The sequence below is a fragment of the Haliotis rubra genome, unplaced genomic scaffold, assembly GCF_003918875.1.
Source record: "Haliotis rubra isolate DU_JTF1 unplaced genomic scaffold, ASM391887v1 Scf325, whole genome shotgun sequence".
In the NCBI taxonomy this organism is placed as follows: domain Eukaryota; kingdom Metazoa; phylum Mollusca; class Gastropoda; order Lepetellida; family Haliotidae; genus Haliotis; species Haliotis rubra.
This window is the reverse complement of record NW_025766997.1, coordinates 489,715-503,249: the sequence shown is the minus strand read 5'-3', so window position 1 is coordinate 503,249 and position 13,535 is coordinate 489,715. Positions and strand designations below refer to the sequence as shown.

The window sequence follows — 13,535 nt, the reverse complement described above, 5'->3', positions numbered from 1 at the left end:
TTGAATATCGTGAAAGTCTGTTAGAATTAATGAGATTATAGTTTGTTTTCATCAAGTTAGAAAATCAAAACTACTTTCTACTCAAAGTTAATTAAATATGTATTGGAATCATAACCAAACGGATTTTGCATGACACAACTTATAACATAACGATTTCTTCCACGGAAGCGAGGTGGGGTCGAAGTCACAATACTGCTTGCGATACATTTCTTGCTACATTCACATGGTTAATGTCCACTCACCAGTATGTAGATACTAGTCAATGTAATGCGTCTTTATATTTGGTCTTATAATCCTAATTAGTTTATTATCATACTTTTATGCATTTTGAAACTAAATAACAAGCTGACGATCTGCTGATACTTATAGTGAATTTATAACAGAACTGTAATATCTAGACATTTTATAGTTTGCCAATGTGAATCATAATTCGCACACACACCCTAGTGTATGTTGTCTGTCTCATTACACTTCACGGCGAAAACAATGATTCTGTTGAATGCTACGACAAATGAATAAAAAACAAAATGCAAATATTAAAATTAAAACAGATTAAAGTTATAGGAACAATATCAGGCCATTACCTTGTTTGAGGAATGTATCCATCAATATCCACAAAACTGTTCCAAATGATGTGTCTTTTAACAGTTTAATATACGAAAAAGTGATAAATCTTTTCAGGTATTGGTGTATAGTCTCATTGGTCACCCAAGATAGCACACCTGGCAACTAATTGCATAATGTCCTTTCTTTCATTAAAAAACAGTAATTTAGTTAGCCAATAATGGGCAATCAATCAATGTATTGCGGTTAATCCTTTGAAAGAAGGACGTTGTTTTACGCAGACACCGACACCCGACGCAGAGTGTATTCAGTATAGATTAGAAAATCTACATACATAAACACTACCTTTTGACAAATCCGGCTGTGTAAGATAAAAAGTAATTAATCAATCAGCGTATTATCGGTTAATCCTTTGATCGATGTTTATAATGTTGAATATTTACTCCAGACACAAGAAATGCAAAATGGGAACCTTTGTCGGGTAATCTAAGTGTGTTACCACTAATTATACCTGTTATAAATTCATTAACTGACCATCAAGTGAATGATGACAAATAACATGTGTAGGTTTATACCACCTAACACGGGTTACAACAAGGGAGTATTAATTGCTGTATTGCATGTGAAAACTTATGGGCCAACACTGTTTTGAGAATACAAACAGATTTTTACATGACATGATTAAATATCGAGGTAAAAACACAGAAATGGGATCAATTTGGATCAGTCATTATACAGATAGGGCCTAACGACACCAATCAATTGTGACAGAAGCGTCTATGAAAACAAGTTGTAACTTCGGAAACTAGGCAAAGCAGGAGACAAAATTAAATGCCAGTAGATTGTGAGAACATATAGCTTTCATTTTCCACAACAATTGTCACGATTTCAGGTTTATACAAGCCTGTAAACAAGATAATTTACCCCCTAAAATGTAGATGAATTCTGCATCGGCCCTCAAAGCTATTCCTCATATGACGTCACAGAGTCGCGCCGCTCTGATTGGTTGAAATTTCGTTCGCGGGTGAGAATTGTGCACTGTTGTCAAAAAGGTTGATTAAAGTCAATTAAAGGTCGAAATGAGTAGTTTTAATGACGGGGTTTCATTTATAACGATGCCAGTTAGTGATTTATGTATTTTTACCCTGTGGGTTTATGTGACCTTTAAAAAGCCACTTGCCACAGGGCAAGTGACTTTAAGAAAGTAACTTGTCCTGACTAATTATCCACTTGCCCTGATTTTATGACATAATTATGATGATGTAATTATGAAAGAAGAAGTCAACATCGTATTTGATGTTAATGTTTACTGGACTATTTATTGAAAAGTGATAAATAGCAAAGAAAAATAACTCTACTTTATTATCATTGCGAAATTTAATAGCTACGTGCAGATATGAAATTAAATCAAAGTTTATTTGCAGTTTGAAACCATAAGTGGAAATTATCTAGTAGCCCACGGACAAGTAAGATACAATTATTTGATTGCCCGAAATGAAAACTGACTTGTCCCGGGCGTCAGGCGATGGGATTTTTGAACCCCTAATGCACCATCAGTCAACATATTCCTGTCAATATCTCAATGAACGGGGTAGTGGGTAGCCTAATAGTGTTCGCTCTTCATGCTGAAGACCCAGGTTCGATTCACCACATGGGTACAATGTGTGAAGCCACTTTCTGGTGGCCCCTGCTGTGATATTGCTGGGATAGTGCTAAAAGCAGAGTAAAGCCATACTCACTCACTTAATTATCTGACAATCACAAGCACTAGAGAGGTAAGCCTACCAAATCCTTCATTCTGACAGCCACAGGGACTGGAGATCTGCAGCAGAATCCCCACAGAGATACTCACATGTGGACTCGAGTCTGAAGAGGTTGAAGTTCTTCAGGAGGTAGTCATGGAGTGTCAGGAACTGGAGGTTCAGCTTGGGCAGTGCCAGGCAGCCTGGAAACACAAAATAGATTTGATTGTCGTTACTAGCGTCACACTATGTTGGCAGCCTTCAATAATTGAGTCTGGACCAGACAATCCGGTGACTGATATGGTGAGGTTGCAGACACTGATGTTGGGACTCAGAAACTTCTTTGAGTCGGGATGGACACTATTAACAAATTCATGGATAACAACTTCTTCTCGTGAGCGTGACATTTCGATACAGACTCTTGTACCATTGTAAAGCAGGAGTGATACAGATTCTTGTACCATTGTAAAGCAGGAGTGATACAGATTCTTGTACCATTGTAAAGCAGGAGTGATACAGATTCTTGTACCATTGTAAAGCAGGAGTGATACAGATTCTTGTACCATTGTAAAGCAGGAGTGATACAGATTCTTGTACCATTGTAAAGCAGGAGTGATACAGATTCTTGTACCATTGTAAAGCTGGAGTGATACAGATTCTTGTACCATTGTAAAGCAGGAGTGATACAGATTCTTGTACCATTGTAAAGCAGGAATGATTTACTAACATCAAGGTAAAGAAACAGAGCCCTTATTCTCGAAACGTTCGTAGCCCTACGAATTCGTAATTTTGATCGTAGCCAATGTGTTAAGAATGGGCTTAAGAAGTTAGGAGGGCTACGAAGGTTTCAAGAATAGCTAGCCAGGTTGACTTATGAGTCCTGTCATTGTTACAAGGACAGCAGTCATTCCAGACAAAAACAGATGAGAACTGTTGAAAGGGAATGCACTTCACATGCAGTTTTTTAAACTTTGTGGACTTTTCGGAGCCTATAGTTGAAAATGAAAGCCAAACTTTCAAGGTCAGTGACCCCCTAATTTGCTTTGATTATTTAAACACATTTAGAAATACAGTGGTATCTTACCTTCTCCTGAGAAGAACTCAGTGGGTACAATGTTCTCGTCCCAGATGATGTCTTCTGTTGGATACAGTGGCATGTCATTAATCTCCTCCAGCTGAGATGGGTGACGCTCATGTTTTGACACCTACCAGAACAGATGAATAACATGTCAATAGAAGAATAATCCTCTACCTGTACATGAACATTCAATTCCCACTGACCCATGACGGTCCAGGATAGAATGAACTTTCAGGCTTGTCGTAGGATAGAATGAACTTTCAGTAACTCATGCTTGCTGTCGATCAAGGATCGACTAAGACGGGATTGGGTGGTCAGGCTATAGCTGGCTTGCTGAGTGCAGCGTAAAACTAAACTCACACATGTCATCGGTTCCCAATTGCACAGATTGATGCTCATGCTGTTGATCACTGGATTTTCTAGTCCAGACTCGATTATTTACAGACCACCGCCATATAGCTGGAATATTGCTGAGTGCGGCATAAAACTAAACTCACTCACTCAATTCCCACAGCAAATACTTTCTGTCAGATGCAGCTATCAAATATGATCTAAATGAGATCCGTGTCACACGATCTTCCAGAACAACTTGAAAACTTGAAAAGAGATTCTGAGATACTCTAGAATACTGCCGGAACACTGGGAGGTACGAAGAGAGAGTATTCCTTTAATACTGCTAAAATCAGCTAATAACTGAAATAGTACTGACATACACAACTGTTTACATTGAGAAAAAAAACAAGATTATTATGCACATAAGACAATGTGCAATCTGATACATTTACTGAATGTGGGACTCACCATGAGATGCAGCATGAATTCTGTGTCATACACATCCTTCTGGCCCTCCTCTGGGTAGGGGAGGTAATTCAGTAGGGCCAGGATCTTGTGCAGGTCCATGTTACTGTCAGAGAGAAAGAAGTATTGTTGAGTGAGTGAGTGAGTGAGTTGGGTTTTACGCTGCTTTTAGCAATATTCCAGCAATATCACAGCGGGGGACACCAGAAATGGGCTTCACACATTGTACCCATGTGGGGAATCCAACCCAGGTCTTCGGCATGACGAGCGAACCACTGGGCTACCCCACCGCCCCAGTATTGTTGAGACTATTGTTAGATCTGTGTTTGTACTGCACATAGCCTGTACATGTGTTCATGCAGCGATGTGCCTAAGTGCCAGGACTGCAGATATTCTTTAACTCATCATGCTCTCTGACTCCATGAAATATCCAAGCGACAATTTATCTATCCTGCTAGTTGTCAAAAATACCAGTATTATTCCAACATGGCTAAAAGTAACAGAATCCCATTGTTCCCTTCTGTGATATATCCACTCCACTCATTCTGGACAAAATATGAATGAAGGAAAACACACAGGGTCAATAAATTCCACAGCTTTCAAAAAGGCACAAACAGAAATCTGTCTATTTATATGTGACTGCCGTTCCTATTGAGATGAATAATTACACAACAATGACTCTGGAATCCTGTAATAGACACAGACTCAACAACAGAGAGAGACAGTGGTGCTACCTGAGAGGCTGGAAGTGTTTGAAGAGGTTCTGTCTAGTGTCCACACTGGCCACATTACAGATGGCAAAACTCTGCAGGTCAGGGTAATGTTGGAACATGACTTTCTGAAAAACAGGAGCAAGAATTGGATCAAATTAGAAAACAACAGAAAACAGACCATATCTATACAACAAAGGAAGGATGAGGACTATTTTTATGGATGTACAACTTCTTTATTCTGTATAAGTGACGTTTCGACATAGATTCTTATGTCGTTGTCAAGCAAGTGATGACACTTCTGATGACACTTGTGATGAAACTTGCTTGACAACGACATTAGAATCTATGTCGAAACGTCGCTTATACAGAATAAAGAAGTTGTATATCTATAAAAATAGTCCTCATCCTTCATCTACCCAACTTCTAGAATGCCAATCAAAGAAGATCTGTATAATATAACGAAGCTAATTCAATTTTCAGACTGCAGCTGTAATTGAGTTAAGAAAGACCAAATCTATTTTGTCAGCATCTGCATAAACCCCTTGAGGGGCCTTCCAGTATCATAGTCACAACATCTCATATTTTCAGATGCTTAGCAAGCATGTAAAAGATTTCCTGGTTCTGCAAATTTCTTCTGAAAGATTGATATTATTGTCATTATTTTCTTGAAAAATGTACATGGATCTAAGCACAGTGATCAAGTATTCTTTTAACTTAAACTATACAGATGAACTTTCATGACTTTAACAGATAAGGGGATGTTTTTGAGTAAAGGACTAGAAAGAGCTAAAGAGTTGTTTTAATAAGATGAGGAAGGGTTACCTGGAGTTTGGTGACCCGATTATAATGAAGGTCGATCCTGTCATGTACGGTCAGGGCCTCCCCAGTCTGCTCATCAATCTCGAAGCCACCATAGACTGCCAGCATGTCAAGGAGCTGCAACAAGAGTGAGTGAGTGAGTGAGTGAAAAGACAAACCAGTGATCAACATCAAGAGCATCCATCTATGCACTTGGGATACACTGACATGTGTCAACCAAGTCAGCCTGACCACCCAATCCCGTTTGATGCCTCTTAAGACAAGCATGGGTTGAAGACCATTCTAACCCAGAACTTCACAGGTATCCTGTGAGTGAGTGAGTGAGTGAGTGAGTGAGTGAGTGAGTGAGTGAGTGAGTGAGTGAGTGAGTGAGTGAGTGAAGAGTGAGTGAGTGAGTGAGTGAGTGAGTGAGTGAGTGAGTGAGTGAGTGAGTGAGTGAGTGAGTGAGTGAGTGAGTGAGTGAGTGAGTGAGTGAGAGAGTGTGAGTTTGGTTTTATGCCACTTTTAGCAATATTCCAGCAATATCAATGGACACCAGAAAAGGCTTCACACATTGTACCCATCTGGGGAATCGAACCTGGGTCTTTGGCACGACGAGCGAATGCTTGAACCACTAGGTTACCCCACCGCCCCAGGTATCCTATGAAGTAATAGTGACGCATGAATCTAATCCATGCAGCATCAGCGTGTATGGTTGATGGCAGAAAGGCTATTGCACATGGTGCATGAGATATACTGAATGGACAAGGCTCTCTTGCTGGAACCTTCCAACAGTTTGACTTGTTATCTAATGACAGTTACCACATAACAATGAGTGAGTGAGTTTAGTTTTATGCCGCTTTTAGCAATATGTCAGCAATATCATGGCGGGGAACACCAGAAGTGGGCTTCACACATTGTACCCATGTGGGGATTCTATCCTGGGCCTTCGACGTGATGAGCGAACGCTTTAACCACTAGGCTACCTCACCGCCCCACCACATAACAAACTTAACCAAACCTGAAGAGGTTTTCAATTCTTCGAAGAGAGTCGTCCTTGGGGTACATATTATGCATTTTCCGGCTGAAAAATGTCCTGTGACAGTTGTATCAATGTATTTTGAATAAAAAGATTGAACAATAAATAAACTCTTTTATTTATTATACGGCCCCTACCTCACGGAGTTACCTCCCGTTACGCATGCGCACCAACTGGGTAGGCTCCTAGACCCGTATCATCATTCCTTCTGCTGAATATATCAGTGAACAGAATGCAAGAGCGCGAGGCGGGAGGCCCTACCCCAGGGCGACTCTCTTGAAGAATTGAAAACCTCTTCAGGTTTGGTTAATTCTTCTTCATAGAGATCGTCCTTGGGGTACATATTATGCATAAACACAGACTCCCAAAGACCGGAGGCCAGGGAGGAGGAATTCTGTCCAAGCACACACACAATATAGCGATCATTATCATGGAAAAAAATTGAACAGGCGCCATAACACTCACCTGTCACTTGTCCCAGTTGCTTTCCTTGAGACATTATGGGAGGAACTGACAGGGAGGAAGTGTACTCAAAGATGACCTCCATTTAGCATAGTGAGACAACGCATGCGTGGTGCGAATGTCAACAAAGCCCCACCCACCATGTGTCTATTAGTGAGCACCGTGGTGGGGAATGTAAATACCGCTCACATTCGACAAATAACTCCTGAGAGAATCGAAGGGGTACATGTAGTTAGCTCACAGTAGCAGATATGTCAATATCGCGCAATTATTGTACAGCAGCGTCAAAAACAAACCAATAAACCAAGACTCACTTTCGGTCAGGGTGGCAGGACACTGTCCACTGGAGAGAACGAGCGGCCAAAGCTTCGCCGCGATTACGGGAATGTGTATCGAGCTGATAATGCCGATATAAGCGTGCTTGGCGGCTCCAAATAGTGGCAGAGCAGATCTCTTCAATGGGGAGTGCCGATGCAAAAGCTTTTGATCGCGGCTACTGCCCTGACCGAGTGAGCCTTCAACCCCTCAGGGGAGGCTTGCCCTTAGCCTGATAAGCGGCACAAATACGAAACTAGCCAGCGAGACAAAGTCTGCTTGCTGCGCTGGCACACCAGCCTTCCGCCACCGTAACAACAGAACAGCTGGGTACCCGTCACAGTTCCCTGCGTTAGTTTGATATAGACTTTGGCGTCTTCACGGACATCCAGCGGGTGAGTGCTTTCGTGAGTGGTCCCCGATGTGGAAGGCTGGGTAAGAGTAGGAAGTTCGATAGGAGCTGTCACATGGAAGCGTGATCGACCTTCGGTCGGTAAGTATCTGGGAGGCGAATACTGACACGATCCGTGTGAAACACAGTCAGCGCCGGGTCGGACGACATAGCATGTAAATCGCCGACCCTACGTCCAGATGTTACCGCCACCAGAAAAACAGCTTTCCAAGTTAACAACTGAATGGAAATAGCCGATAGGTGTGAGAAAGTTGGACCGGACAGCCAATCTAGCACAATTGACAAATCCCAAGGTGGACTGGTTAGCCTGGCGCAGGTTGAATCCGTTCAGCGCCAGCAAGCTATGCGAGAGGGTGCTGCCCCAGAAGAGCACCATCGACAGGGGTGTGAAAAGTGGAAATAGCGGTGGAGTAGCCACGAATGGTTGAAGCCGCCAGGCCTTCTTCCAAGCGAGCTTGCAAAAACTCCAATACTCGGACTAAATCCGCCCAGAAAAGGGATCTGCAATGCCCTATCTGAACACCAGCGCCATAGCGGGACCACCTATCCTGCGTACTGAGCGTTTGTCGAATCCGCCTCGAAGCCAGAATTGTGTCTGCAACTGCTGCAGGAATTCCAGCGTGCCTCGAGGTTAGACCTGACAGAGGCCAAGCCACCCACTGAATCCGTGGATTTGGGTGGAAGCTCCGTTCTGAGTGAGAATGTCGATTAAGTAAAGGTAATAGAACAGGAGGCTGAGCCAGAAACCTGAGAATTACCGGAAACCAGCTCTGTGGCGGTAAAGCGGTGCCAGTAGCACAAGTAGCCGAGCTGGCTGGGTGGACAGCTGTGAAAGGACACGGGGAATGAGTGGTAGCGGCGGGGCGCCCAGAGCACTTTGCCCGTCCAATCCAGCAGGAAGGCGTCGGCAGCCAGCGCCCCTGGGTCGGTATCGAGAGCAGAACACGGGTGTCTGATGCGTCCCGCTGGTATCAAACAGATCCACCTGGAGCGACCCGTACAACTGGGAGGTTACTCTGAAAATCTGCCTGTCGAGCATCCACTGCGTGCGGGGCCAGGATCCGCGAGAGCGCATCTGCTCGCCGTTCTCCAGCCCGGGAGATAAACAGGGAGTACCTGACAGTCGTTACTGATCGCACCAGAGGAAAAGTCCCACGCCTCCCGGGCGCTGGGGACACCGTGCCTCCCTGCTTCAGGATGTGCGACATGGCCGTCTGGTTGTCCAACTGAAGGCGGACTACCTGGCCCGCGGACATGCTCTCTGAAGCTTTCGAATACCAACCGCACAGCTCTCAGTTCCAACACGTTGATGTGAAGGTGGGCTTGACTTCGGACCAGAGTCGGACACCGACGAACTGCCCAGAACACCCCCAGCCCGTGAGGGCGCGCCGGTCTGAACTGTGAGAGCTGGCGTCGAGATTTCCAAGGGGATCCCCTGGTGAGATTCCCGACATTTGTCCACCACTGAAGGTGAGGTGTCAACCACCGGGGGACTGTGAGACTGCGCTCCAGATCCTCCGTGTGAGTCCACAGCCGAGCCAAAGCTTGCTGTATAGGGCGCATCCTCAGCAGCCCGCCACACTACAGAGATGCGTTAAGCGCCATATGGCCCAGTAGAGCGGAGCCAAGTCCGTGCTGGTGCCTGGGGCTGGGAGAGAGAACGAAGATACCATCTCCCGAACTCTGGTGATCGGTTGGGCGACAAGGAAACGAGATCCTTGTTCGTTTGGAATCGCGCTCCAAGAAAAACCAAGTCCTGGGTGGGTACCAGGTCGGTTTCTTGAGGTTGATTATCCACCCCAGTCGAGTTAGAATGTCTATCACTGTGTGAGTAGCATCTAGACTTCGCTGGCTGTGTTAGTGCTCCGAGCAACCAGTCGTCGAGGTAAAGGGTAACAACGCCTTCCTTCGCGGCGGCGAGGGTAGCCGGGACTAACATGAGCTTGGTGAACACCCTTGGGGCAGTCGATATGCCGAAGGGGAGCACCCTGAATTGATAACACATCCCGTCGTAAGAGAACCGAAGGTACTGCTTGAACGAGGGATGTATGGGCACATGCAGATACGCATCCTTTAGGTCGATTGACGTGAGCCAATCGCCGGGCTGAACAGATGAGATCACCGAGCGCAGTGTCTCCATCTTGAAGGATGGTACTTCGAGCATGCGATTCAACCCCTTGAGGTTGAGAACGGGACGGAACCCGCCGTCTTTCTTCGGGACGAGGAAGTACGTGGAGTAAAATCCCGCCTGTTCCTCTCCCGGTGGAATGCGCTCGATTGCGGACTTGTCCAGCATGTAAAATAGCGTGTCCGCCGCCCTCCGCTTTTGGGCCCGGGGGGAAAACCCAAGACATATGGTACATGTGTCCGCGTCATGGCCAGTCTTTTCTAGACAGGCGACGCACTGGTCATGCCTGTCGGCCCATGGAATGCTCTGTCCACAGACCGAACAGGATGAAAAGGCCTGAAAGCAAACACGCAAGCATGTAGCTAACGGTGGACCAGCAGCATATATACACGTAGAAAACATTGAAAAATACGTGAAGGCTACCACGGAAAGTAATAGTTGGTTCAATACGCAATATTACGACCACATGGCACGCTAAAACTTCCCGCCATGGCAGAGCAACACGTGCGTAAACCACGGGAAAGTTCGGCGTAATATAATATAATACAAAGTCACAATTATGAAACAACCAACTGTAAAAGCTTTACTGTTCCTTTTTCATAGGCAAATAAAGACCATACATACAGGTGGTGTCTCAGACATAGTCGTTTTCTTTTGAAGAAAGTTCAGCACTGTACGGCTCATGAATTCTCTAACGTCTGTTCATGGCAGTGACAGCAGAAGGAATGATGATACGGGTCTAGGAGCCTACCCAGTTGGTGCGCATGCTCAACGGGAGGTAACTCCGTGAGGTAGGGGCCGTATAATAAATAAAAGAGTTTATTTATTGTTCAATCTTTTTATTCAAAATACATTGATACAACTGTCACAGGACATTTTTCAGCCGGAAAATGCATAATATGTACCCCAAGGACGATCTCTATGAAGAAGAATGGCTGTGTGTATACATGAGTGATGGAGGAATATTGTGCATATGACACTGTGAAAGTCTTTATGATGGTGTTACTTTCAGGGTTGTCATGACTGATACTTTGTATTGCTATGAGAGTACTGTAGTTTGTGTCAAGCACTGACATAATGCTGATACGAAGTACAACACACTATGTCATGGAATGTACATGAAAAGTGAATATACTGAGGGAAACAAATAAGGGAACAGCTCTCCATTGCAGAGTTCCTTTATTTTTTCTCCGACTTCTACCCACAGTGCAAAACAAAGCCTTTAAAGAAACTTCGAAAAGAATAAAGGAATTTGTTCTTGTGTTCCCATATTGGTTTCTGTCAGTATGCTTAGGTAAGATATGGAGAAGTCATTATTGTGACCACCCATTTTTTTACCACCACTTTTGTCGGCTTTTCCAAATATTCATGGGTACAGGGGAAATCTGGAGAATACCCTAGCAATTGTTTTCTTCCTGAACCCTAAAACAAGTATGTCAATTACACACTGAATTACACATCTATCATTATAATTAACCAGGACCCATTCACTTACACAGCTTCCTTTGGAGTATTATTTGAATATTCTGCTGAGCAAGAGAAATGCTGTGATATAAATTAGAGTGAGTGATATTCCAATTCAGCAATATTCCAGCTATATGGCAGCGGTCTGTAAATAATAGAGTCTGGACCAGACAATCCAGTGATCAACAACATGAGCATCGATCTGTGCAATATGGAACCAATGACATGTGTCAACCAAGTCAGCGAGCCTGACCACCCGACCCCAGTTAGTCGCCTCTTACGACAAGCATGGGTTACTGAAGGCCAAGATTCTAACCCGGACCTTCACGGGTACCCCGGTATGCTAAATTAGAGAAAGGAGAATTGCAGAGTATATAGAACTATAGCGATATACATGGAGATTTAATACATTGTCACATCGAGGCAGTTGAACATGCAGAGAACTTGGTTCATCGTAAATCTGAAATATTAACTGACAAAACTGATGTTCTGTTACCTGTCCATAGAGCTTTCCCTCTTCTCTTTTCCGGAGTTTGGAGAGTTTGCTGCGGACGATGACGTGAGCACTGTCCATGAGGAGATTGAAGAAACGGCGAGTTGGAAGCTGAGCTTCAATGTCGATCATCAGCTCCATGAATCGTTCACAGTACCTCACTTTTGTGTCATCCACTGGACCTAAAGCATGCAATCAATCAAATACTGATGCAACCTTTAAAGGCAATCTTTACTTGAAACCTGAGTTGCCAGTTTTTGTGACAACAATTCGATCTTACTGACAAGAGAGAGGTAAACCCTTAGAAGAAAAAATGTAATGAGATCATTTCAGAAGTCTGGAAGCCCATAAAGGACATAAATGTTTGTTTATTCCTTCCTTGAAAGTTCAAGATCACATTCTGAAAAATCAATCGAAGTTTCAAGATACTCTGTTGTAAATTCTGCATACCGTAATGAAATTACAAAATAACACAATTGATTCCAGGAGCAGACAAACCTGTGGTTGATGGTGTGAACATCAGTCTATATCATGAAAATTTGATGATACTACCTCAACCAGGTTGACCAGAACACTGAATCAGCCAGGTCACAGTGACATATCTGAGGGCAAACCTCTAAATCACGCAAGTCACAGTGACATATCTGAGGGCAAACCTCTAAATCATGCAGGTCACAGTGACATATCTGAGGGGCAGACCTCTAAATGAGCCAGGTCAAAGTGACATATCAAAGAGCAGACCTCTAAACGAGCCTGGAGGTCACAGTGACATATCTGAGGGCATATCACTAAATCAGCCAGTTCATAGTGACACATCGAAGGGCACATCTCTAAATCAGCCAGGTCACAGTGACACATCGAAGGGCAGACCTCTAAATCAGCCAGGTCACAGTGACACATCATGTGGCAGACCTCTAAATCAGCCAGGTCACAGTATCATATCAAAGGGCAAACCTCTATATCATCCAAGTCACAGTGACATATCAAAAGGCAGACCTCTAAATCATCCAGGTCACAGTGACATTTCTGGGGGCAGACCTATATATCAGCCAGTGACCGTGACATATTAAAGGGCAGACCTCTAAATGAGCCAGGTCACAGTGACATACTTACAACTGGTCATAGTGACATACCTGAGGACTGTATAGAGTCCAGGATAGTGAAGTATGTGTTGATCAGTTTTGACAGGAATTCTCTCTCGAACTGGACTTTTTTCCTTTTCTCTTCAGTCAGCTTCTGATCATTCTTTCTGATTGAGTTGAAGAACTTCTTGTATTTTGGATGAGCTTGGAAAAGTTCTTCCAGTCTGCCCTAAAAAACAATTAAATTTAACATATGTGAATGAAATGAGATTTCAAGCCATGTATACACTAGACACGGAAAAACGATGTCACGATACACCAACAACTGCATTTACACACTGCAGCGAGTTTGGGATTCAAACCTGGACTGCTATCTGCATACAGCTACCATACTATTTATGCAACTAAAATCAAAGAAAGGATATTTTTTATTCAGCGCTTTCACCA

General features: G+C 43.7%; 1 protein-coding gene across 1 annotated transcript in view; it reads right to left on the bottom strand.

Annotated features, from left to right (window-relative positions):
- Positions 1–13,535, bottom strand: part of LOC124283929 (RNA helicase aquarius-like) — an 87,622-nt gene that overhangs the window by 66,613 nt on the left and 7,474 nt on the right. The window contains 7 exon segments of the mRNA XM_046719965.1: positions 2,417–2,509; positions 3,391–3,511; positions 4,186–4,288; positions 4,917–5,020; positions 5,718–5,831; positions 12,010–12,188; positions 13,140–13,317. Of these exon segments, the coding sequence (XP_046575921.1) occupies positions 2,417–2,509; positions 3,391–3,511; positions 4,186–4,288; positions 4,917–5,020; positions 5,718–5,831; positions 12,010–12,188; positions 13,140–13,317 (892 nt within the window).